This window comes from Pseudorca crassidens, chromosome 19 (genome assembly GCF_039906515.1).
Source record: "Pseudorca crassidens isolate mPseCra1 chromosome 19, mPseCra1.hap1, whole genome shotgun sequence".
NCBI classification, from domain to species: domain Eukaryota; kingdom Metazoa; phylum Chordata; class Mammalia; order Artiodactyla; family Delphinidae; genus Pseudorca; species Pseudorca crassidens.
Window position 1 is genome coordinate 14,504,180 of NC_090314.1, and position 24,041 is coordinate 14,528,220.

The 24,041-nt window shown below is 51.6% G+C and overlaps 1 protein-coding gene across 1 annotated transcript in view; it reads left to right on the forward strand.

Moving 5' to 3' along the window:
- Window positions 1-4,108: 4,108 nt before the first annotated feature.
- The window catches only part of ITGAE (integrin subunit alpha E), a 48,783-nt gene continuing 28,850 nt past the window's right edge, over window positions 4,109-24,041 (forward strand). The window contains exons 1-15 of the mRNA XM_067717437.1: window positions 4,109-5,378; window positions 12,726-12,817; window positions 14,045-14,112; window positions 14,464-14,581; window positions 14,802-14,945; window positions 15,357-15,472; window positions 16,071-16,222; window positions 17,434-17,587; window positions 18,120-18,270; window positions 18,779-18,846; window positions 20,125-20,260; window positions 20,794-20,936; window positions 21,301-21,441; window positions 22,109-22,345; window positions 23,373-23,503. Coding sequence (XP_067573538.1) covers window positions 5,221-5,378; window positions 12,726-12,817; window positions 14,045-14,112; window positions 14,464-14,581; window positions 14,802-14,945; window positions 15,357-15,472; window positions 16,071-16,222; window positions 17,434-17,587; window positions 18,120-18,270; window positions 18,779-18,846; window positions 20,125-20,260; window positions 20,794-20,936; window positions 21,301-21,441; window positions 22,109-22,345; window positions 23,373-23,503 — 2,009 coding nt within the window. The 5' untranslated portion in view covers window positions 4,109-5,220. The remainder of the gene's footprint in view (window positions 5,379-12,725; window positions 12,818-14,044; window positions 14,113-14,463; window positions 14,582-14,801; window positions 14,946-15,356; window positions 15,473-16,070; window positions 16,223-17,433; window positions 17,588-18,119; window positions 18,271-18,778; window positions 18,847-20,124; window positions 20,261-20,793; window positions 20,937-21,300; window positions 21,442-22,108; window positions 22,346-23,372; window positions 23,504-24,041) is intronic.

Consider the following 24,041-nt stretch of genomic DNA (forward strand, 5'->3'; position numbering starts at 1 on the left):
GTTTAATGAAGTTCAGTTTATCAATTCTTTCCTTTATAGCTAGTGTTTTTTGTGTCCTGTTTAAAAAATATCTGTCTACCCCAAGGTCCTTTGTTTTCTCTTAGAAGCTTCATTGTTTCATTTTTCATATTTAGATATTTGGTCTATCTAAGTCCACATTTAAATCTTCAGTTCATCAGGAACTGACTTTTTGTGTATGATGTGAGAGAAGAGTCAAGATTAATTTTTTTTGCAATATTGATATCCAAGTGACCCAGCACCATTTATTTAAAAGAGCATTCTTTCACCACTGTTCCTCACTGTCACCTTTGTCATAAATCAGGTGCCCATATGTTTCTGGACTGTCTGTCCCATTGATCTATTTTCTATCCTTGTGCCAATATAATTCTGTTTTAATAACTATAAATTTATAATAATCTTGATAAATGATAAGTCCCCAAATTTTGTTATTCTTCTTCAAGAGTGCCTGAATATTCTTGCCCTTTGCATTTTCATATAAATTTTTAAAATTGGCTTGTGAACATCACCCTTCCCCCAGTAATGTGCTAGGATGTTGATTGTGGTTGTATTGAAGCTATAGATCAGTATAGTGATAACTGACAACAACACGGAATCTTCTAATTCATGAACATCATCTGTTCCTTCATTTTAGATCTTTAATCTCTCCCAATCTTTTAATAGTTCTTAGTGTAGAGGTTTTGCATATGTCTAGTTAGAGTTACTCTTAGACATTTGATTTTTTTATGGCTTTTGTTAATGGCGTCTTTTAAAATTTTTCATTCTTCATTTGATCATTGATGGTTCATAGAAATACAATGGTTCTTTGTATTTTGCCTCTGTATCCCATGACCTTGCTCAGGGCACTTATTAATCCTCAATGTTTGTGGATCTGTTGGATTTTTCAATCTACTTAATCATGTCATCTGCAAATAATGACAGTTTTATTTTTTTCCTTTTTAATCTCTGTGCTCTGTATTTTTTCTTTTTTCTTACTTCTGTAAAACCTCCAGTAAAATGTTGAATAGAGGTGGTATGAGTGAGCATCCCTGTTTCATTTCTGATTTTAGGGGGAAAGCTTTCAATAACTCACCAATAAGAATGATGTTGGGAATTCCCTGGTGGTCCAGTGGTTGGTTAGGACTCCATGCTTTCACTGCCGAGGGCATGGGTTCAATCCCTGTTCGGGGTAATGAGATCCTACAAGCTGCGTGGCATAAAATAAAAAAATTAAAAAAAATAAAAATAAAATAAAATAACTCTGGCAGTCCAGTGGTTAAGACTCTGCACTTCCACTGCAGGGGGCGCGGGTTCTATCCCTGGTTGTGGAACTAAGATCCCGCGTGCCACGTGGTATGGCCAAAAATTAAAAAAAAAAAAAAAATTAAAAAAAAAGAATGATGTTTGCTGAAGGATTTTTGTGGATATTCTTGATTAAAGACATTCCCTTCTATTCCTAGTTTGCTATGAATTTTTTAAATTACAAATCAGTATTGTATTTTATCAAATACCTTTTTCAGCATCATAATGATCATATGATTTTTTTTTCTCCTCTTTTTTCTGTTAACGTGATAAATAAATTGATTCTTTTCGAATGTCACACCTCTCTTGCATTCCTGAAATAAACTCCACTTGGTTGTAAGGTATTATGCTTTTTATATACCCCTGGGTTTGATTTGCTAATGTTTTGTTTAGCAGTATTGCATCTACGTTAGAGAGATGGCTAATTTTCCTTTCATGTGTCGCTCTTGTCAGGTGCTAATATCAATGTCATGCTGGCCCCACAAAATGATTGGAAAGTGTTCTCTCATTTTCTCTTCTCTGGAACAGTTCATGTAAGATTGGTATTGCTTCTTTACGTGTTTGGGAGAGCTCACTAGTGAAGCCATCTGGGCCTGGAGTTAATGGATTCAGTTTTTAAAATTTGGGATTATTCAGATTTCACTTCTTTTGTCAGTTTTGGTAAATTTACTTTTCAAAGAATCTGTCCTTTTCACCTAAATTGTCAAGCTTACTGGCATAAAGTTGTATATACTATCCTCTTATTATTTCATAAATGTCTTAGGCTCTGTTCTGATGTCCTCTTTTCATTCATATTGGTAATTTATGTGTTTGCCTTTTTTTTTTTCCTTGATCAGTGTTGCTAGGGGTTTTTATCAGTTATATTACTCTTTCTAAAAACCAAACTTTAGCTTTGTTGATTTTCCCTACTGTAGGTTAGTTTTCTATTTCACTAATATATGCTCATGTCTTTATTTCTTCCTGTACTCTCTCTGGGCTTGATTTGCTATTCGTTTAGCTTTTTGAGATGGAATATTAGATAACTGGTTTTCAGCCTCTCTTTTTTTCTTAATTTTTTTTTAGCATATGCATTTAAGGCTCTGCGTTTCCTCTAAACACTGCTTTAACTGTATCACACAAGTTTTGATTTGTCCTGTGTTAATTCTCATTCAGTTCAAAATATTTTAAAGTTTCCATTATGATTTTATCTTTGGCCGTAGGTTATTTAGAAGTACATTGCTTAATTTCCAAGAAGTTAGAATTTTAAGCAGTGGAGTAGCATGCTTTTAAAAATTCTTTCTGGCAACTGGTACGGAAAGGATGTACCCAGAGGGAGAAGTCTTGGAAGAGAAAGGTCAGGAAACTAATGAATGTGTCCAAGCAGGAGACAGTAAGGTCAATGGGGCAGAACTGAGTCCCTGGAGACGCCAAAACGCACATGAGAATTCTGAGAATGATAAAGGTGGTATTTCAAATCTGCAGGGATAATATGAGCTATTTGAGAAGTAATGTTGAGACAATTTCATGTTGTGGGGAGAAAAAGTAAAGCTGGATATATGCAAAAATAAAGTCTAGATGAATCAAAGACTCAAGCATAAGAAATGAAACAAAGAAAATATCGAAGAAAACATGAGTGAATTATATGATCTCTGAGTGGGGAAGCGTGACACAAAACTCGAGTCATACAGGAAACATAATTTGACTACATAATAAATGTAGATGTGGGGAAAAATATAAGCCAGTCAAACAAAGAGCTAAGTGAGAAAGAGTCTCTAACACATTGACAATTTCTTTTGGACAAAAAGCTCTTATAAATTAGTAAGAAAACAATAAAGACCTCATAAAATGGATAATGTATATGAATAAGCAGGAAACAAACTTATAAGAGGCTTGACTTTACTCATAATTTAAAAAATAGATTTTTTTTCAAATTTTCTCTTTTTTTAAAGAGCTGGGCTTTTAAAAAAATTTTATTTAATTAATTTTTTTTTGGCTGTGTGTTGAGGCTTCGTTGCTGCACGCAGGCTTTCTCTAGTTGCGGCGAGCGGGGGCTGTTCTTCCTTGAGGTGCACAGGCTTCTCATTGCAGTGGCTCCTCTTGTTGCGGAACATGGGCTCTAGGCGCGCGTGGGCTTCAGTAGTTGTGGCACGTGGGTTCAGTAGTTGTGGCATGCGGGTTCAGTAATTGGGGCACGCGGGCTTCAGTAGTTGTGGCACACGGGATCAGTAGTTGTGGCATGTGGGCTTCAGTAGTTGTGGCTCGCGGGCTCTAGAGCACAGGCTCAGTAGCTGTGGTGCGCGGGCTTAGTTGCTTCGCGGCATGTGGGATCTTCCTGGACCAGGACTCAAACCCGTGTCCCCTGCATTGGCAGGCGGATTCTTAACCACTGTGCCACCAGGGAAGCCCTAAAAAATAGTTTGGGAACAAAATGTTGAGATACTCTTTTAAAACAAGGATGAGGAGGTCCGCACAGTCTGCTCAAGAGATGCTGTGAGGAAATAGGCCTTCCATTCTGTTGTTGGAATATGAATTGGCGCAGCCTCTTTGGGGGACAATCTGTCTGTATCAATTTTCCCCCCAAAATTTTTAGTGAAGAATTTCAAACGTACAGAAAATCTGGAAAACTTGTGCAGTGGACAACCACATACAACACTTAGATTTTACAATGTATGGATTTTACAATATATATATTTTTGTATATTACGTATATGTAAAATATGTGTGATAGTGCAAATATAACAAAATGTTGACAATTGTAATTGACATATATAAAATATGTTTATTTATATCCATCTATATATAAACATCCATCCATATATATTCATCTATTCGTCCATCAAGCCGTCTTATATGTTGAAGCATTTCAATGTAAATTGCAGACATCAGCACACTTCATCCCTAAGCATTTCATCATACATATCAACTAGAGTTCAGTGTTTCCTTATAGTTCTTTTGTGTTTTTTTTGAGGTAAAATTTACCTACAGTGAAACACACAAATTTTAAGTGGACCATTTGATGTATTTTTGACAATGCACACCTTTGTAATCCAAACTCCTATAGAGATATAGGATATTTCCATCACCCCAGGAAGCTCCTTTCTGCTCCTTCCCAGTTAATCCCCATCCCACATTAGCCCAGGCAATATTTTCTTTTGCTATAGATTAGTTTTGCTGGTTCTAGAACAGCATATAAATGGAATCATACAGTAGATACTCTTTTATGTAAGACTTCTTTCACTGAGCATAATGATATTCATGATTCACCCATCTTGCTGTGTGTGTCAATTGTTCGTTCCTTTTTACTCCTGCGTAGTATTCCATTGTCTGAATATGTCAGTTTATCGATTCCCCAGTTGATGGACATTTGGGTTGTTTCCAGTTTGGGACTGTTACAAATAAAACTGCTATAAACATTCTTTTTCTGAGGTATTTTTGAGGACATGTGTTTTCTCTTGGGTCACTTGATGGGCAGGTACGTAGACAGAATGTATGCAGACCCTCACCCTGGGGCCCGTAGTCTATTTTAACTTTGGTACATGACACAGTGATGAGCATGTGCTCCGTGGCAGGTATAGAAAGTGCACAGTGGGAGGTGTGAGAAGGTAGCAAGTGCTCTGGGACAGAACCAAGGAAGGCCTCCTGGAGGAGGGGGTCTTGGTGCCAACACAGCTTGGTTTAGTGGGAGGACCAGGGGCTCTGGGTCAGACACGCCTGCATTCCAGTCTTATTCCCATGGAAAAAAGGTTCTTGGTAGCGGGGGGACTTCCCTGGTGGTCCAGTGGTTAAGATTCCGCACTTCCACTGCATGGGGCATGGGTTTGATCCCTGGTCAGGGAACTAAGATCCCACATGCCATGTGGTTCATCCAAAAAATATTCTTGGGAGTCTTGCTTTCCTCATCTGTAAAATGGGGATAGTGGCAATGCAGGATGTGATGGAATAATGGTGCCTCTTTTGTTAAATGTTCTTTTTTTCTCTTCAGGCCTGGCTCCCCTGGCCACCTTCAATGTGGACATGGTCCAGACCTGGGTGACTCCCAAGGGAGTCCCCTACGTGCTCAGCTCACTTCTGCATGAGGACTCCAGCACCAACCAGACCTGGTGAGTGGGGCCTGGCGCGCGGGGCGGGGTGTGTGAGGACTGATGAGTCCTCGGGGAGCCTGAGAAGGCCCCCAGACAAGCCCTTGGCACCTCACACCCCAGCCTGGGGAGAACCCCCTTTCAGAAGGGCGTGCAGGGGAGAGGCCGTTAGCTCAGGGCCCGTTCTCCCAGCCCTGGCCCCTCTCCTCACCCTGGCCTCTCCGGGGGTGGAGGAGGGGAGGCTAAAAATCTTTTAAAGTTTATCAAGGCTCTTTTGTCTGTTACAAAAGTAACGTGCTCAACATAGAAATTTTGGACAGTGACGGTAAATATTTCCTTTAAATGGAAAATATGAGGCAGGTGGGCGTGGTGGTTACGAGGAGACTGTGCCTCTGGTCGCCGTGGTTCGGTGACAGCTTTGCTCTGTATTTATAGCAAGGCATGCAACCCCCGGCCTCAGTTTCTCATCTCTGCAGTGGGGGTGATTATTTTCCTGCCTCACAGGGTTGTTGCAAAGAGTATTTGAGTTCATGCACGTAAAGTGTTTGGCACAATTTCTGGCCAAATTTAAGATCAACACGCATGACTTTGTATTTTAAACTTCTCACCTGTACCCACCCATTAGATAAGTAAAACATTTTAAGTCTGATAGCATTCTGCTGGTAAGGATGTGGTGAAACAGGAACTTGTAGGAATGTGAGTTGGTATAACCACCTGGGAGAATCATTTTGCCGTATCAGGTAGAGCTGAGGATGCAGGCGGCCCTTGATTCAGTGATTCCACCCCCAGATACCAACCCTAGGGAACTTTTGGGGCACACCTAGAGATATTGACTGGGACATTGTTTTGAAATAAGCATCGTCGGAAAAAATGGAAGACATAAGGTGTGAGTCATACAATGCGACACTGAAAGCAGGTAAAATGAACGAATTGAGTGCAGTGGTTATGAACCGGATCAGTCTCGAAACACATTGTAAAATGAAAAAGGCAAGTTGTAGAATTATTTATACCATGGCCATTCACTCCGCAAGCATTTATACAATAACAGCTTCTCTGTGCCAGGCCCTGAGGGAACAGTGGTGAGCAAAGCAGACACAAATCCTTATGCTCGGGGGAAATAGACAATAAGCAAGTAAATCAAATGTAGATTCTATCAGATGGAGGTAGTGGTGGTGTGCTGTTTAGGGACATGTCTTTGGTTTTCGGAGAAGTTCTGCAGTGAAGGGTCACGACACACACTCCAACGTCCCCTGTTGTCACCAAGATGACGTTTAGAGCTGCTCATTTTGAAGCCAGCGTTCAGTCAGAGTTCCTGTGTTGCGTATCGTGGCTGTATCTCTTTCGTCTCCCTTACTCTAGAGCAGCCCTTCCTCTCCCTGTCCTGTTCGTGGCAGGGCTCTTTCTGTGCTTGCTCCACTGCCCAGCTGCCCCTGGCTGGTTCCCTACCCCACCCCTCACCTGCCACTGCTTTGCTTTGCTTCTGATCCACGGTGAGGGGTTTCCTTCGGACCCGGCAACCCTGAGCCATGAGCCCAGGGTCCAGATAGCTTTGGGGCAGAGTCAGGTGAGGCACTCAGGGCGCCTGGCTGAGTGGAGCTCTGTTTGGTAGCAGATGGGTGGGCAGTGGTGGCTCCCGAGGCAGCCTCATAGCCCCGGACTTGGGCCATGGCCACGCCAGCCAAGCGGGCTCGGACCCTGTGCTTGATTTCCTCACTGTCCAGTGAAGAGGCTGGTGACCATTAGATTTAAGTGGTGAGGGCAGGGCCCATTCACTCATTCATTCATTCATCAGTATTTTTGGAGCATCTGGTCAGTGCCGGGCAAAGCTAGGGGGATAAGATACTAAAGGAGACAGTCCGTGCCCTCATGGAGCTCCCAGGCTCTTGTGGGAAACAGACAAGTTGGTCGATGACAGGAGGAGTGAAGACTGCTCTGTGGGGACGTCCAGGGTGCGTTGGGGACATAGAGGCACGTGTGTCCTTCAGCCAAAGGATGTACCTTGACACTGGGACTTAGGGGCTGAGTAGGAATTAGTGTGAGAAGGCATGGGAGGGGGAATCGGGGCTGAGAGCTGCTTGGTCAGAAGTCTGGAAGCCAGCCTGAGCCAGGTGCGGGGGCTGGGAAGGTGTCGGTGGCTGAAACTGAGCCTGATGAGACATTGGATGGGGGAGGTGGGCCGTGCTTTGTCAGCCGGCACAAAGGTTTGGGGAGCCTGAAAGGCTTGAAGCGCGGTGAGAAGGTTGTTAGGAATGTTCTGGTTCCAGGAAGAATTAAAGGTAAGCATTGCTGTGTTTTGTCTTGATAAAGTTCTATTGCTGCACTATTGCGCAGAAGACTGCACGTCATCAGAGTGCCGCTCAGCGAATGTTCACAGAGTGAGCCACCCACGTAAGCAGCGTCCAGATCGAGGCAGGACAGGACCAGCCTCGCATAAGCCCCCTGCAGCCATGTGCTCCCTTCCGCGCACATCCCAGGCGAGAGTTAACCCCCGCTCCCACCCCCGGCCTAGCTCTGCACTTTCTTTCACTGGGTGAATGCACTTCTTTTTATTAGGCACAGGGTGCCCAGCAGTGGAATTGCTGGATCGTGGCTTCTACGCTGGGTCAGCATTCAGTTTTCACAAAGTTGGCAGTGTGTGAGCGTCCTGCACTCCCCGCACTCATCAAGGTCGAGGCCGGGTTTCGGCCATGCTGTGACCATCTCCTGCCGAGCCCCCTCCCTCCAGTACCCCAGCAGGGCCCTCACCACTCCAGCTTCAGACCCAACAGACTTTAACCCCCCTCCCTCAGAAGCCAAGCCAAGGGCTTCCCTGGTGGTGCAGTGGTTGGGAATCCGCCTGCCAATGCGGGGGACACGGGTTCGAGCCCTGGTCTGGGAAGATCCCGCATGCGGTGGAGCAACTAAGCCCGTGCGCCACAACTACTGAGCCTGCGCTCTGGAGCCTGTGAGCCACAACTGTGGAGCCCACGTGCCACAACTACTGAAGCCCACGTGCCTAGAGCCTGTGCTCCGCAACAAGACAAGCCACTGCAATGAGAAGCCCGGGCACCTCAGCGAGGAGTGGCCCCCACTCGCCGCAACTAGAGAAAGCCCACGTGCAGCAACGAAGACCCAACACAGCCAAAAATTAATAAATAAAATTAATAAATTTATATATTTTTTAAAAAAGCCGAGCTGAAACGCCACAGTGGAAGAGGGGACTTTGAAGTACCCAGAGCAGAAGGCTCCGAGCCCCCCAGGGCCCAAGGAAACCTCCCCGGACACCTGCTGAAGCAGAAAGGGTCTCACGGGCTTGAACGTGCAGCGGGGGAGGATGTGGTGGGAGGCACCTGTGGGTTCCTGCCTCAAACCTTGGAGCCTGAGACCACGGGCTGCTGCTCAGGGCAGGAAACGTGCTTCTGGCCACCCCGGCCGCAGAGGAACAGGCTGGGCTCCTCGTGCAAGGACCACACGTGCCTCTCTCTCCCTCATGTTGTTTCTACGTCAGTTGTAACAGCCAGGGCTGGCAGCATCATGGACTTGGCCGCTGCAGTGGGGTGGAGTGGGATATAACGAAGGCCTTCCCCCTGGGCGGTATGGGAATAGACTCTGAGGACAGAGATGAGTTACAGCTGGGTGAAGCCAGGAGCTGGGCTACACTCAGCCCAGGTGTGATAGGGTCCCTGGGGCTGTCAGCTGATGGTGAGCTCAGTTATAGTTTAGTTTGCCAGCCACTCAGTCGGTAAACCTGGAGATCAAGAGACCACCCACCGTGGTGGAGGTGGTTAAAGGGGCGGGCGGCAGAGGCAGCTCAGACGGGGCCCCGGGGCCCCGGCATTGCGTGACTGTGATATGGGTGGCAACCTTGGGTTCTGCAGTGAACAGCCTGTGCAGCTGTACGTGGTGGTCTCTCAAGAACTCACAGTCTAGGTGGGAACAAAAGCCAGGGATAAGTGTAGGTGTCCAGTAGTGAGGGCTTCCTGGAGGGCTTGGAGGGGGTCAAGGTGCTCCTTCTTTTGGGAAGGCTTCCTGAGGAGCTGGTACTTGGGAAGATTGTTCTGCAGGAAGAGGAGCTGAAAGGCATTGCAAGCGGAAGAAACAGCTTGGGCCAAGGCCTAAAGGAGGAAGGAGAGCTGAGGCTATTCCAGGCCTGCACCTACCCCACCAAGACGTGGCTGGGTTGGATCCCAGCTCTGAGCCCACCTTTACGGGGGAGCAGAGAATAAGGTGCTGGGCCCAGGGCTGAGGCTCAGGCTGGGAGGGGTCTGCGGAAAGAGGCAAAGTTGTTGAGCAGGCGACCTAATTTAGGGGCTCAGCTGCAAGCCCACAGAGCTCAGCTGCACGTGGTTCTCTGCCCCTCAGCCTTGCCCCAGATTAGCCCCCTCATGTGCTGCCTCGGCTGTTGTTCAGTCGTCATTTAACAGATGTTTACCAAACCCCTGCTCTGTGCCAGCCACTGTTCTAGGTGCTGGAAATAACATGGCAAACGAGAGGCAAGGGGAACTTGGGGAACTTGTGAGGTCTTGGACTTGGTTCACTGTTACCAAGATCCTCTCCCTGTAGACTGTAAGTTTCCTTGGGGAACTTAGAGTCTAGGGGGAGAGACTGATAATAAACAGTAAAGAAGTAAACAGGATGCTATCAAACGGGGACAAGTTCTGGGAAGGAAATAAATGGGACGATGCAGAGCGGAGTAACTGGGTTGTGAGGTGAGGCTGGTTGGAGAAAGCATTTGTGAGGAGGTGACAGTTAAGCGAGGCCAAGGAATGAGAATGAGCCAGGTTGGGGGGAGGGGGCGCAGCAAGGCAGAGGGCCCAAGCCGGGAAAGAGCTGGGGGCAGCCTAGGAACGGAAGCCAGCCAGTGCGGGGCTAGAGCTTGGAGAGCAAAGGAGCAGGAGGGGAGTCTCAGCGGTGGGGAGGTGCTAGATGGTGCAGGGCCCCGTGGGCTGCAGCAAGGGCTATGGACTCTTCACCTAAGTGCACGGGAGGCAGCTGAAACAGGGCAGTGACGTGGTGTAATCTACAAGGGTACATTTATTTTATTTTATTTAAACAAATATTTATTTATTATTTACTTATTTGCCTGCGCCGGTCTTAGCTGAGGCACGTAGGATCTTTGTTGCGGCATGCATGTGAGATCTAGTTCCCCGACCAGGGATCGAACCCGGACCCGCTGCATTGGGAGCTCGGAGTCTTACCCACTGGACCACCAGGGAAGTCCCAAGAGCAAATTTAAAAAACAAACAACAGAAAAAAATAACAGGGGGCTATTACTACACACCAGGCAAGATGATGGTGGCAGGGGAAACAGAGAGAAGAGATGTTCTCTAGATATAGTTTGGAGGAAGAACCAACAGGGTTTACTGATGGATTTGATGAAGGGGATGAGCGAAAAGACGAAGCAAGGGTGCTCCCAGGCTTTGGACTTCAGAACATAGTGGTTGGTGGTGCCATGTATCATGTCAGGGAAGATGGAACGGTTCAGTTCAGGCGATGGAGAGCAAGACCATAGTTCTGTTTCGAACGTTCTAAGTTTGAGATGCCTATTAGACAATGGGCAGTTGTTTGTTTATTAGTTTCCTAGGGCTGCTGTAACAATTCATCACAAACTTAGTGGCTTAAAACAGCACAAATGACTATCTTACAGTTTTGGAGGTCAGATGTCCAAAGAGGGTCTTACTGAGCTGAAATCAAGGCATTAGCAGGGCTCTGTTCCTTCTAGAGCCTCAAGGGGAGGATCTGTTTCCTCACTTCCTTTGGGTTCTAGGTGCTGCCTGCATTCCTTGGCTTGTGGCCCCTTCCTCCATTTTTAAAGGGTCTGATAAGGACCCTCGTGATTACATTGGACCTACCCAGATAATCCAGTATAAATTCCCCAGCACAAGATCTTTAACTTAATCTACGAAGTCCCTTTTGCCATAAAAAGTAGCGTATTCCTGGGCTCTGGGGGTTAGGACATGGACTTCTCTGGGCGGGGCAGGTCATTATTCTGCTTTCTAGAGCTGCGCTGGCCTGGCTTCTGGTGGAGGGATGCTAGCATTGCAGATATAAAGGTGGGAATGTCAGCATTGATAGGTGTACTGAAGCCAGGGATTGGAGGGGGGATCAATCACCAGGGAGAGTGTGTGGACGAGGAAAACAGGGACCCAGCCCCGGGACACCAGTGACATTTAGAAGTCAGACAGTGAATGAGCAAGCAAAGGAGTTTGAGAAGGAGTAGTGAGAGAGGTCAGGGGAACCAAAAAGAAAGTGGTTCAAGGGAGAGACGGTTACTTCTGCCCCGGGCTGTTGAGAGGTTGAGGAAGATGAGGGCAGAAAGGTGTCCCTTGGATCTGACGATGTGTGGACCACCGCTGACCTTGACAGGACCCGTCAGGGGTGGAAGTCAGCTTGGGCTGGGGTAAGCTGGGTAGGGCACACACACACAGGTGTAGATTTTATTATTATGCTGTCACCCATGGAGATAAGTGAATGATACATTTCATATTTTCTTTAAATGTCAAGTAACGGGAGATGAGGAAGTGGAAACATGACCTCGTTCCTGGCCCCCAAACCACTGTAACTCATCATGACCTGTCTCATCCCCTTTATAAAGCTTCCCCTTTATAAAGTCCTCTGTGGCTTCCTACTGCCCTCAGCATAAAACCTTGAACTTGGTTCAGTGTTATCAAGCTCAGCCTCGGACCCCTTCCCCAACACCCCCTACTCACAGCTCCTAGGATGGGGAGCTCTCTCCCTGTCTCGGGGCAGCCCTGATCCTCCCTGGGCAGCATGCACACGGAATGTTTAGGCTGACGCTGGCTCTCTGCTGTCTCCCTGGGCAGGGGGCAGAGTTTGCCATTGGGAATCACGTCTCCTGAGGCTGCCTTAACCAGGCTGAGGGGCCCAGAACCTCCAGTTCTGACCTGCCCCTAGGAGAGGGGCACAAGTGTGCTCTTCTCAGGAAGTGCTGTCACTGGGGCCAGGTGGGGCAGGCGCCCTTGCAGCCACTAGGAAGGCAACAGAAGGAAGGCTTCTGTCCCCAGCAGAAGCAACTGTGCTGCTGGTGGCTTCCTGGTTCCCCCCACCGCCATCAAAGAGCAGCGAGTGTTTATTTACCACCAATATCACCCCATTTCTGTCAGGGTGGGCCAGCAGGCAGAGGGGATGCATTTAGCCATTTCCTGCCTGGAGCTGTGCAAAGGTTGAGCCCATGCCTCCCTCGTAAGGCAGATCCACCATCCTGGGCTGGGAGCCTGCCCGCCTTTCCAGGTCTGGTCTTCTCCATAGTTTTCCCCACAGGGAACCTGTGGGTCTGTGGGCCTGGAATGGAAGGACTGTGTCTGGGCAGGTAGGGAGGAAAAGGGAATCGCTGACCAGCTCAACTTTGCTGCCGACTCTTTCGCTCAGGCTCCTGGTAACCAGCCCCGGGACCAGCAGGACGGCAGGGCCCCTGTATCAGTGTTCCCTCATTCAGGATGAGCTCCATTGCCAGCCAGTAGGTAAGTCAGCCCCTGCTCCCGGGAATGCTCCCAGGACCTCCTTTCTAGGAATCCCACTCATCCAGCCCAACCATTCCAGTCTCTCCACCCTAGCCTCCACCACCAGCCACAGCAAGCCTTCCATCCTGGTGCCCAATCCCATCCCCACCCAACCCTAACCCCCAGCCCACCTTTCCGGACCCAATCCTAACAACAAAAATGAAACCTAAAATGGATGGAGTGCTTACAGAGTCACCTGACACTCTGCTAAGTGGTTCGCGGACTTTTAATCCTTAAAACCACACCATTTTACAGAAGAGAAAGCTACAGTTCAGAGAAGTCCTTTGGTTTCCACTATGACTAAGGTCACGCATCTGAGCAGCACCACAGATGCAAACCCAACTCCACCCAATTCCAAAACCCAACCTACCGCAACTCACCACGCCTCAATGGAACCCACCCCCGCCCCGCGCCCCTGCAATCTAACTGTAGCCATCCTAGCGCCTAGCATGGGGTCTGCCATATATTAGGTGCTCAGTAATGCCGTTTGAATGAACAAAGGAATGGACCTAATTCGCTCGTTGACCAAACTCCTCCCATCCTGCCCAGCCCAACTGAAGGCCCACTTTGCTGACGACCGTTGGGCCATGTCAGGTGGAGTGCTGGTCTCTGTGGGAGGCGCTGTGTTGAACAGCCTCCATCTCTGCATCAGAAGGGCACACGGTCCGGCAGGGTGACTGAGTGATCCTGGGACTCAAAAATGCAAGTCTCCTGAGGCCCACAGTGGGGCGGGAGGGGAAGGAGCTACACTTCTGCCCCTGGGGATGTGGGGCAGTAAGATTCCCCAGAGACAGGACTTGGAGAGGGGAGAGTTCATTGGATTCTAGGGCCAGTCCCCCAGCCTCTTGCCATTCCTCCCTGGTGCTGCACACACCTGCCAGCTGCCCAGCAGCCCAGGGGCCCCTGGACGACCAGCACCAGGTCTCAATGTTTCTGGATCCCTATCACCATCTGTCGCAGGCTGGGCACAGAGCAGACATCACGGGGCATATGTTGAATGAGACACCGAATGAGCCTGGGAGAGAGGCCTGTCCTTGAAGGCCCCCCGCATCTAGCTTCTAGAGGTTGCTCTGAGTGGCCAGCTCTTCCTCATGGGGCTTTGACCAAGATGGCCCTGTGCTCTCTGACCTTGGCTCCTGGGTTGCCTCCCAGCATTCCTCCCTCCTTACCTGGGCCTCACTGTTTCAGAGAATGTCCCCATCCCAAAGGGGAGGTACCGTGGAGTGACAGTTGTCCGGAACCACCATGGTGTTTTGGTGAGTATGCGTGGCGAGGGAGGGTGGAGGGCCTTGGGGAGCTGGTGCTACCCCTGTGGTTGACCGTGGTGGATACCAGTCCTGACTGGCGTGTTATTCTCAGGGCTGAGCCCAGCTGTATCCCCAGCAGCCCCAGGGCTGACAGCGGCTCTGAGCTGGGTACTCCGTGTGACCCAGCACACTGACCCCGGCAGCGACTCCTACCCCTGGTGAGGGGTGAGCACGCTGTTCCCGCGTCCCCTGCCTGGTTGAGCCACTGGATTCTGACGTGGGGGTGTGGGTGTGGCTGTGACGAGGGGGCCTGGGCTGGGGGTGACCCGGGCTTTCCCCTCCTTTCTCCCCCTCCTCTAGGTCTGCATTCAGGTGACGACCCGGTGGCCCCAGAGCCTCAGCTCAGAGCTCACAGGCAACTGCATCCTGCTGGCCCCTGACCTCCGTCCCCGTGCCCAGGTCTACTTCTCCGACCTTGGTAAGGACTGGACCCTCGTTGGACAGCTCTGAAGGGATATCCCGGGGTCTGCAAGAAGAGGCGCCAGCCCGTGGTAGATGCAGAGGGACACAGGCCCGGAGAGGGCAAGGCAGGCTTAGGCCCCATGTGAAGGAACCAGGGCAGAGCTAAGAGCAGGCTTACCTGTAGGTGAACGAGGAGGCCATCTGACTCGGAGCTCTTCCACGTGTACTTTTTAAAGAAAAATTACTGGACCCTGATGCCCCTGTGGATGCTGGAGACTGCTCCAGGAACAGAAAAGGCAGCACGGAGAACACAGCCAGGCTGCGCCGGGAATTGAAGGTGGAGGAGAAGGAGACAGAGGACGAGGACGAGGAGGCAGCTGGTGAGAAGAGGCAAATCTGGTCGCTCCCAGGGCTGTCAGAGCTGACTCCCTAGGCTGGAGACCTCCAGGGCTGAGGCGTGCCTAGGTCCAAGAGATGGAGAGCAGTGGCTGGATTAGACAGGCCTGGCCAGTCCCAGCCCTGTCTCTCTCCATCTCACAGCTGGGAAAACTGAGGCCCAGAGAGTGGGGGTGCTGGGAGTGACTCACGCAGCAAGTCAGAGCCTGAGCAGGTTCTGGCTCTCTCTCTGCCTCTGAGACAAGGCTTCACTCTTGGGAGTGGCACCGATGCCCTCCCTGAACTGAGCCCTCAGGGCTTGAACTGGGTGGGTGCCCTTCAGGGCAGGACGAGTTGCCCTCACTCCTGCCCCAGATGCCAAGCCTACACCTGACCTGTTCCCTGTCTTGGCCCAGGCACCGAGATCGCCATCATCCTGGATGGCTCAGGAAGCATCGATCCCCCAGACTTCCAGAGAGCTAAAGACTTCATCTCCAACATGATGAAGAACATCTATGAGAAGTGCTTTGAGGTGGGCTTCCCTAAGGGCTGGACTCACACAGCTTGTGTGTTATCTACCGCTGGGAACAAACCACCTCAAAACATCCACCAGCGATCTGCTCTCCTTCTGTGGGTCAGCTGTTCGGTCTGGGCTCAGCTGGGTGGTTCTTTTGCTGGTCTTGCCTAGAGTTATTCCTGCAGCTGCAGACATCTGGTTGTTTGACTAGACCCTAAGGTGCCCTTGCTTGTCTGGACCGTGTGTCTCCAGCAGCCCAGCCCAACTCTTTCATGGCAAGCACTTTCCAAACCTCTGATTATATCACATTTTCTGATGTCCCATTGGCCAAAGCAAGTCACCTGGCCTATCCCGGAGTCAGTGTGGAAGAGGGGGACTACACAGGGACATGGATTCAAGGAGAAGTCTGTGATTCACTGGGAGCCATTACTATCATACCTTCCTCCACCCCCACTGGCTTAGAGATTTCCCTCTGCCTGAGTATTTCCTCCTGCCCAGAAACTGGGAGGAAGCAGTGGATTCTTCCACTGCTTCCAGGCGGAGCCATCTAAGGGGCAGGGGTGGCCTTGGGCAACTTTGCCAAACTCCTTCCCTCTCGGCCCCTCCCCTGCAGTGCAACTTTGCCCTGGTGCAGTATGGGGAAGTCATCCAGACAGAGCTTGACCTTCAGGACAGCCAAGACGTTACAGCGTCCCTCGCCAGAGTCCAGAACATCACTCAAGTGGGGAGTGTCACCAAGACTGCCTCTGCCATGCAGCATGTCCTGTGAGTGTGAGGGCAACAGAATTACCTGTACCCCTGCCGAGTGCCAGTCCACGGCCCCGCCCAGAGGCTCTGAGGCGTCCTACCTGGGGAAGGGGCTGGACAGACTGTGTAGAGGAGAGGGTCAGGGCTCAGGCTCTTCCTTGGTGAAAGGGGACACTGTGAGGTCTTCCCACCCAGCCTTGGCTGATAGATGACACCCCAAGACAGTCCTCCAAAAATTCTTCCAAAGACTCCTCCTGCGAGCAGCAGTAGGGCACGGTGCTTATCAGAGCGGCTTAGTGGGCAGGCTCCCTGGGTTCAATCCCAGCTACAGTTTGTACTCGTGAGACCTTGGGCGAGTTGCCTAACCGCTCTATGCTTCAATTTTCTCACTTTTTTTTTTGCGGTACGCGGGCCTCTCACTGTTGTGGCCTCTCCCGTTGCAGAGCACAGGCTCTGGACGCGCAGGCTCAGCGGCCATGGCTCACGGGCCCAGCCGCTCCGCGGCATGTGGGATCTTCCCGGACCGGGGCACGAACCCGTGTCCCCTGCATCGGCAGGCGGACTCTCAACCACTGCGCCACCAGGGAAGCCTCAGTTTTCTCACTTTTAAAATGAGAATAATAGGGAATTCCCTGGTAGTCCAGTGGTTAGGACTTGGTGCTTTCAGTGCTGAGGCCAGGGTTCAGTCCCTGGTCGGGGAACTAAGATCCTGCAAGCCGCAAGCCGTGGCCAGTAATAATGATTAATAATAATAATAATAATAATAGTACTTGCCTTAAAATATGTACGGTGCATACCAGAGTGCCTGGCATCTAAGTTCTATGTAAATCTTAGCCACTGTTTTTAATATCATTATTATTCCCACACATACACACGAGGAATAGACTCCAGTGCTGTCCAGCACCTTTCTTTTTCTTTTTTTTAAAATAAATTTATTTATTTACTTATTTTTGGCTGCATTGGGTCTTCGTTGCTGTGCACTGGCTTTCTCTAGTTGTCCAGCACCTTTCTATTGGGAGCAGGTGAGGGATAAGAACACCTGTGTTGCAGCCTCACCTCCACGCGCGCAGCTGTGTACCCAGGGACATCACCACCCCTCTTTGGGCCTTTGTTCTCCCAGGAGGGCTCCTTAATCCTCTTCAATTCTAAAACAGGTCAGTGAATAAAATCTCCCCAGGGCTCAGTCATCCCTTTGGCAAAGTTCTTTCCCTTTACTCTCCCCGATTTAGAGACAACATCTTCACACCAAGCCATGGCTCCAGAGAAAAGGCATCCAAGGTCATGGTGGTGCTCACTGATGGGGACATATTCGGGGACCCCCTCAACCTCACAACTGTCATCGACTCCACAAAGATGCAAGGTGTTGAGCGCTTTGCCATTGGGGTAAGAACTAGGTGCTGGGGGTACCTCGTGACCCTGTGCAGCCTGGGGTGGCGAGAAGCCAGGGCTCCTAGAGGGGCTTCAGTAAGCAGCGTACCCAAACCCTGCTGCACTCACACTCACTCACCAACTTCTCTTCTTTCAGCCCCCGTGTCCCATGCACCCCGCACTCCCCACCCCACTCAGGGTCTTCCCCGCAGACGGCTCATTTCCCAGTGGTGGTCACAGCTCACTCGCCCAGCAGTGATGGGGAGAGCAGTGGACACCCTGGGAGCCCACAGGAGGGATGTCAGGGAAGGTTCCAGGAGGAGCGGGTGCTGAGCTGAGTCTCGGAGGACAAAGAGGAGTAGCTGACGTGGGGCACAGGGGAGGCGGGAAGGGCTCTGCAGGCAGAGGGAATAGCGTGGGCAGGGGTGAGGAGCTGGTGTGTTCAGGAAAACACACGTAGAGTGTGTGGGAGAACAGGGAGCAGGGAAAGAAGGAGGCCTGGAGAGCCCTCGCGGTGCTGGCCCACTGACCCAGGGCCTCTGTGCAGGTGGGAGATGCATTTAATAAAACTAGGGCGTACAACGAGCTGAAGCTGATCGCCTCGGACCCCGATGAGGACCACGCCTTCAAGGTGACCAACTACGCAGCGCTGGATGGGCTGCTGAGCAAACTGCAGCAGAGCATCATTAGCGTGGAAGGTGAGGCTCCAGGTCCCTGGCCACCCCTGTGTGGCAGCCCCCTCGGCATTCAGCAGGAGGCCTGAGGCCCACGCTCCAGCCCTACTCCTGTCCTCCCTCCATGTGGCACTCTGGCAACTCCGGTCACCTCTCTGAGCCTCAGCTGTTCCATCTCTAAAAAGGCAACAATATCCCCAGCCTTCCTCACTTCCCCCAAATTCCATGAAACTCTGATGAGAAGCTCTTTCTGGTGCTGGAGGAAGAAGGGTGACTGGGGCATGATTCCTGCTCCCAGGAGCTCCCAGGTGAGGAAACTGAGGCCCAGGAAGAGGGAGGGGATGGCCCTCTTCCCAGCTATGCTGCCAGCAGCTGCTCAAGCAGGACCCGGATCTCTACTCCAACCTGATGCTCGTCCCATCCTACCAGAACCTCCTTCCCTCTGGGAAGAGGCCAAGCCGGACCCTTCCCCGACTTGGTTTCTCCCTTCACCTTGGCCCACAGCAGTCTCACTGGGCTTCTTGGCTTCCAGGCACGGTCGGAGATGCCCTCCACTACCAGCTGGCACAGGTCGGGTTCAGCGCCCAGATCCTGGACGAGGTACGTGGCCGACTCAGCACCAGGCAGGCTCTCCACAGAGGAGGGGCCCCAGCGGCCCCCAGGGGCTCAGAGTCCCCTGGCTCTCAGTGCCCTGTGCTGAGGCCTCTGAAGGAGCCAGTTTAAGATTTTTTTTTTCATAGAGATTTTTTGATGTGAACCATTTTTAAGTCTTTATTGAATTTGTTACAATATTGCTTCTGTTTTATATATTTTGGTTTTTTGGCCCCGAGGCATGTGGGATCTTAGCTCCCCAACCCGGGATCAAACCTGCGTGCCCTGCATTGGAAGGCAAAGTCTTAACCACTGGACCACCAGGGAAGTCCCATGAAAGAGCCATTTTAGGACAAAGGAAAACACTTCTGTGTGCTCGCCCTAACCTGGACCTTTGAGGTCGAGGAGAGAGTGGCCCTGTTTATAACAGGAGGTCATTTCGTCCTGCGCTCAAGGATTAAGCAGCTTCCTTAACACAGACTGGTAACACCCAGCCCTGGGTGGGCTTGCCTACCAAGCCGGGTACTTCTCCCCACCAGAGGCCCTGTTCCCCACAGACGGGCAGTGAGGACACCGTCCTTGCATGTGGTGGAAGCACGGTTAGCACATCACTCGACACAGGTGGGCCTTGGGTGCCAGACTCAGGCTGTGCAGACTTGGAGGACATGAGCCCCATTTTGCTCAGTCGTACTTTTTTTAAAAAAATTTATTTTAATTAATTTATTTTTGGCTGTGTTGGGTCTTCGTTGCTGCACGTGGGCTTTCTCTAGTTGCAGCGAGTGGGGGATTCTCTTGCGGAGCATGGGCTCTAGGCACGCAGGCTTCAATAATTGTGGCACGAGGGCTCACTAGTTGTGGCTCACAGGCTCTAGAGCGCAGGCTCAGTAGTTGTGGCGCACTGGCTTAGTTGCTCCGCGGGATGTGGGATCTTCCCGGACCAGGGCTTGAACCTGTGTCCCCTGCATTGGCAAGCGGATTCTTAACCACTGTGCCACCAGGGAAGTCCCTCAGTCATACTTTTTTAAATGCTCAACATCTGGGCCCCGGGTTGGATTTCTGCCCCAGGGGTTGCTGGTACTGGAGGGACAGCTGCCCTGACAGGGTCATGGGTACAAGGCAGGAACCCAGTGTCTGCCTCTCGCCTTCCTCCTACGTCTCTGGCCGGGTGCACTGAATGCCCCTCATCCCCCCTGCAAGGTTTGCTGTGCTGGCAGGTAGACCCGATGCCACCCTGGCTGGCCCTGGGTCCCTCCCGCTCAGATGGCCGCCCACCCTTGTCCCCTGCAGGGGCAGGTGCTGCTCGGTGCTGTAGGGGCCTTCGACTGGTCGGGGGGCACGCTGTTCTACAACATGAGCAGCCGCAAGGGCCGCTTCCTGAACCAGACAGCGGTGGATGCCAAGGCTGTGCAGTACAGCTACCTGGGTGAGGGCGGGGCCTGGAGGCTACCTGGGTGTGGGCGGGGCCTGTACAGGGACACAGGCCGCTAGTGCACTTCCTAGCTGAGGAGGGCCCAGGTCGGTCACGTGGACCGAGGGAAGGGCCCCACTTAGGGAGCCTGAGGCTGAGAATTAGGCCTGCTTGGTACCAAAGCGCCAGGTCCTGGCAGCTGCCTAGGGAGGTAGGGCCTCTCCCTTAGTAATGGCGGTGGGTGCCCCTTCACCCCTCCTCAGTCTTCATGCACTGCGTTTGTGATGAACGTGCGTGGAGTGTATTTTGAGTGAAGCTGTGTGTGTGATCGTGTGTGTCTATCCCATCTGTATAGTGGGACACACGTGTGTGAGCAGCCGCATGGGTAAGTAGAGCCACCGCTGACGATTTTAAAAGGATGAGGAAGATAGTCTCTCCATGTTTGCCTCCCTGCCCAAGCTACTTCGAAGTCCTGGCTGGGAAGGGGGGCGGGGCACAGGAGTGGCCCGGTGGGAGATCCTGATCACAGTTCCACATCCCCCCCGCAGGTTACTCGGTGGCGGTGCTGCACAAGACCTGTGGCCTCTCCTATGTGGCAGGGGCTCCACAGCACAAGCAGCAAGGGGCTGTGTTTGAGCTCCGGAAGGAGAGCAAAGAGACCAACTTTGTACCAGTGCTGGAGGGCGAGCAGGTACTGCTGGAGAAGGACCCCCGCCCCCGTTATTACAGATAGGGATCTGGAGGTCCCAGAGGGAAAGGGGTGGGCTCCAGGGCACACAGTGGCTTGGGGACCCAGCCTGGGCAGAACTCAGGTCTCAGAACTCAGCCTCTGCCCCGGCTCTGCGTGTCTGAGCGCCAGCTGGTTTCCCCCATCGTGGGGGATCAGGCTGTTCACCCAGTCTCCTGTGTTATTCTGCTGAACACATTGATCTGGTCTGACCCGAAGCTGGTGGCCCAGGAAGAGCAGGAGCAGAGGCCTAGCATTGCTGAGGGCTCTGGTGGTGGCGGCTGCCTCCCCGGCACTCCCTGTGAGCTGCGTTCCCTCTGGCCTGTAGATGGGGTCCTATTTTGGCTCTGAGCTGTGCCCTGTGGACGTCGACATGGATGGGACCACAGACTTGTTGCTGGTGGCCGCCCCGTTTTACCACGTGCAAGGCGAGGAGGGCAGAGTCTACATGTACCGTGTGAACAAGCAGGTGGGACAGTCGCCATCTTCGCAAGCTGGCCGAGGCTGTGGCTGCTCGGCCTGGGGCCGAGGGGACAGAGGCTGGGAGCGCCCCGGCCCCGCCTTGCACCAGAGGGCAGAGATGGGGAGCTCAGGGTGGATGGCAGCCTGGTGGGGCGACTGCTTCCCTCCGTCCCCTCCCCCACTTTCTTACGTTCCCCACCCCATCATCTCATGTTGAGGATGATGACATCGCAAATAGCTGCACGGTTGACAAAGCACATCCTGTCTGTGATCTCACTTGTTTCTCACAGTAACTATGGGAGGTAGCTGTTACTCCCATTTTACAGATGAGAAAACTGAGGCTCAGTGATGTGGAGACTTGCTTCAGTTTACAGAGCAAGTGTGTGGTGGAGCCAAGGCGAGAAGCCAGGCCTCCTGATCGCCAGCCCAGTACCCCAATCATGGGAGCAGAGGGTTGCAGCTCTTGGTCCTGGACTGCAAGGCAGGAGGACTCCAGCTTCACCACTCACTCACTGTGCAGACTTGGGAAGGTCTCTTGCCTCTTCTGAGCCACAGGCTCCCTCCCTGCTGGAGAATCAGAATCAACAAGTCCTTGAGCATGCTCCCTGGGGTGGCAGTGGGGTGGGCACCCTGCATCCCTGTCTTGAGGGCTGAGCTGCCTCTCTGCCTTACAGGATGGTTCCTTCTCCTTGGTACGCACGCTGAGTGGCCACCCCAGGTTAACTTATGCGCGATTTGGCTTTGCCATGGCGACAGTGGGGGATATCAGTCAGGATGAGCTCACAGATGTGGCCATCGGGGCCCCCCTGGAAGACTTCGGGGCAGATGATGGTGTAGGCTTCGGCAGCGTGTACATCTACAATGGACGCTCTACCAACCAGCTGGTTGACCTCGCTACCAACCAGCCACAGGTGATCCGCAGGGCTCTCTCTTGCCTCTACTCTGGGACTCTGACCTTCCCCAGATATGATGGCCTGAGACCCAAGCCAGCTCCAGTCCTAAGTGCCAGGCAGGTCCCAGAGGGTTGAAGGACAGAAGTCACTTGGAGGTTCTCACCTCAGACCCTTCCAGTGGGGCTAGAGGTTGTGGCAACATCCATGTACTTTCCTGACCTGTGACTCCCTCCTTCTTTGGCATTCCTGACCATGGACCTGCCTCAGATCCTCTTTCCTCTCTCTGTCCCTTCTCTGGCTCCTGTCTCCCACCCAACCCCTCCCCCCACCCCAAGCCTAGCTCTCACCCCCCAGGAATCCATTGCCAGCTTCCACGCTCCATCTTTTATGGGCACTTTCACTCACATCCAGCTGCAGTTTCTCTCCAAGCTTCAGTCCTGTGTGTCCAGCTGCTCCTGAGCCCCTCACCTGGATGGCCTCCAGCATCTCACTCTCAGGATGCCCAACTGAAAGCATCCTCTTCCCCCTAGACCTGCCGCTCCTCTGAGCCCTACCCCTCCACGGCTCACAGCAGAAACCCAGGCTAATCCCGGACCTCAGCTCAACATGTCAGCCTCTGCCTCCTAAAGATCCTGCTGTCTCCCAAATCCAGCCCCTCCTCTCCATCCCCACCACCCCTGCCCTGGCTCCTTCCTCTTCCCCATCTTCCACCCTGTGCTTCAGTGGTGTTTCTGAAATGTAGTTCAGAGCCACCCTCGCCTCAGCCCCACATGAGGACTGCTTGTGCCCAGTACTCCCTGTGCCCCCTGCACTGACCCCTGACTGTTTCCTGGGACGACCCTACTCTTCCCCACCCCCTGCTGTCCTTACTCTCCCTGTCAAGCCCCACCCCCCTTCAAGCCTCCCTGGGAGAACCTTGACGTTTTCTTCCCAGTTCCTCAGCTGATGGCTCCCTGGGATGGGGACAAAGGCTAATCTGCTGATTGAATTAAACCAAAAGGAAACCCCTTTCCCTCCCTGACACCTTGTGTTTCTCGATCCACAGAGGATCAGAGCCTCAGTGGTGGCCCCAGGACTGCAGTACTTCGGCACGTCGGTGGCAGGTGGCTTAGATTTCAGTGGCGACGGCCTTGCTGACATCGCTGTGGGCGCTCTGGGCCGGGCGGCTGTGCTCCGGTAGGGGTCTGCTCTGGCAGCTTCACCCAGTTGTCCTGCCCTAAGTGACCTCGTGAAGACACCAGGCACTGAGGGGAGGGAGTAAGCGCATGGTTAAGGGCGCCGGCTCTGCCCAGCTGGGTTTGAACCTCAACTTGCACTTAACGGTGTGCCCTTGGACAGAATTTCTAAGTCCCAATTTTCTTATCTATAAATGGGAATAACAGTGCACCTACCTCAGAGAGTTATGAGGACTGAGAGGATCTATGCAAAGTATTTAGCACGGTGCTCAGTGGTGGCTGCTATTATTACTATTAATTTCAGAGCTTCTGTGCTCCATCCCTAAGTGAGTGATCTAGTCCCATGGCTATAAATAATCTGGCGGGGCACCAATCTGCCCTGTGCTCTCCGCGAAGCTCCAGGCTCGGCTGTTTATGCAACACAGGCATTGCAAAGTTACCACGTCTAAAAATGGACTCACCAAAAAAAAAAAAAAAAAAAAAAAAGTCAAAACCAACCAAACAAAAAAGGGGACTTCTCTGGCGGTCCAGTGGTTAGG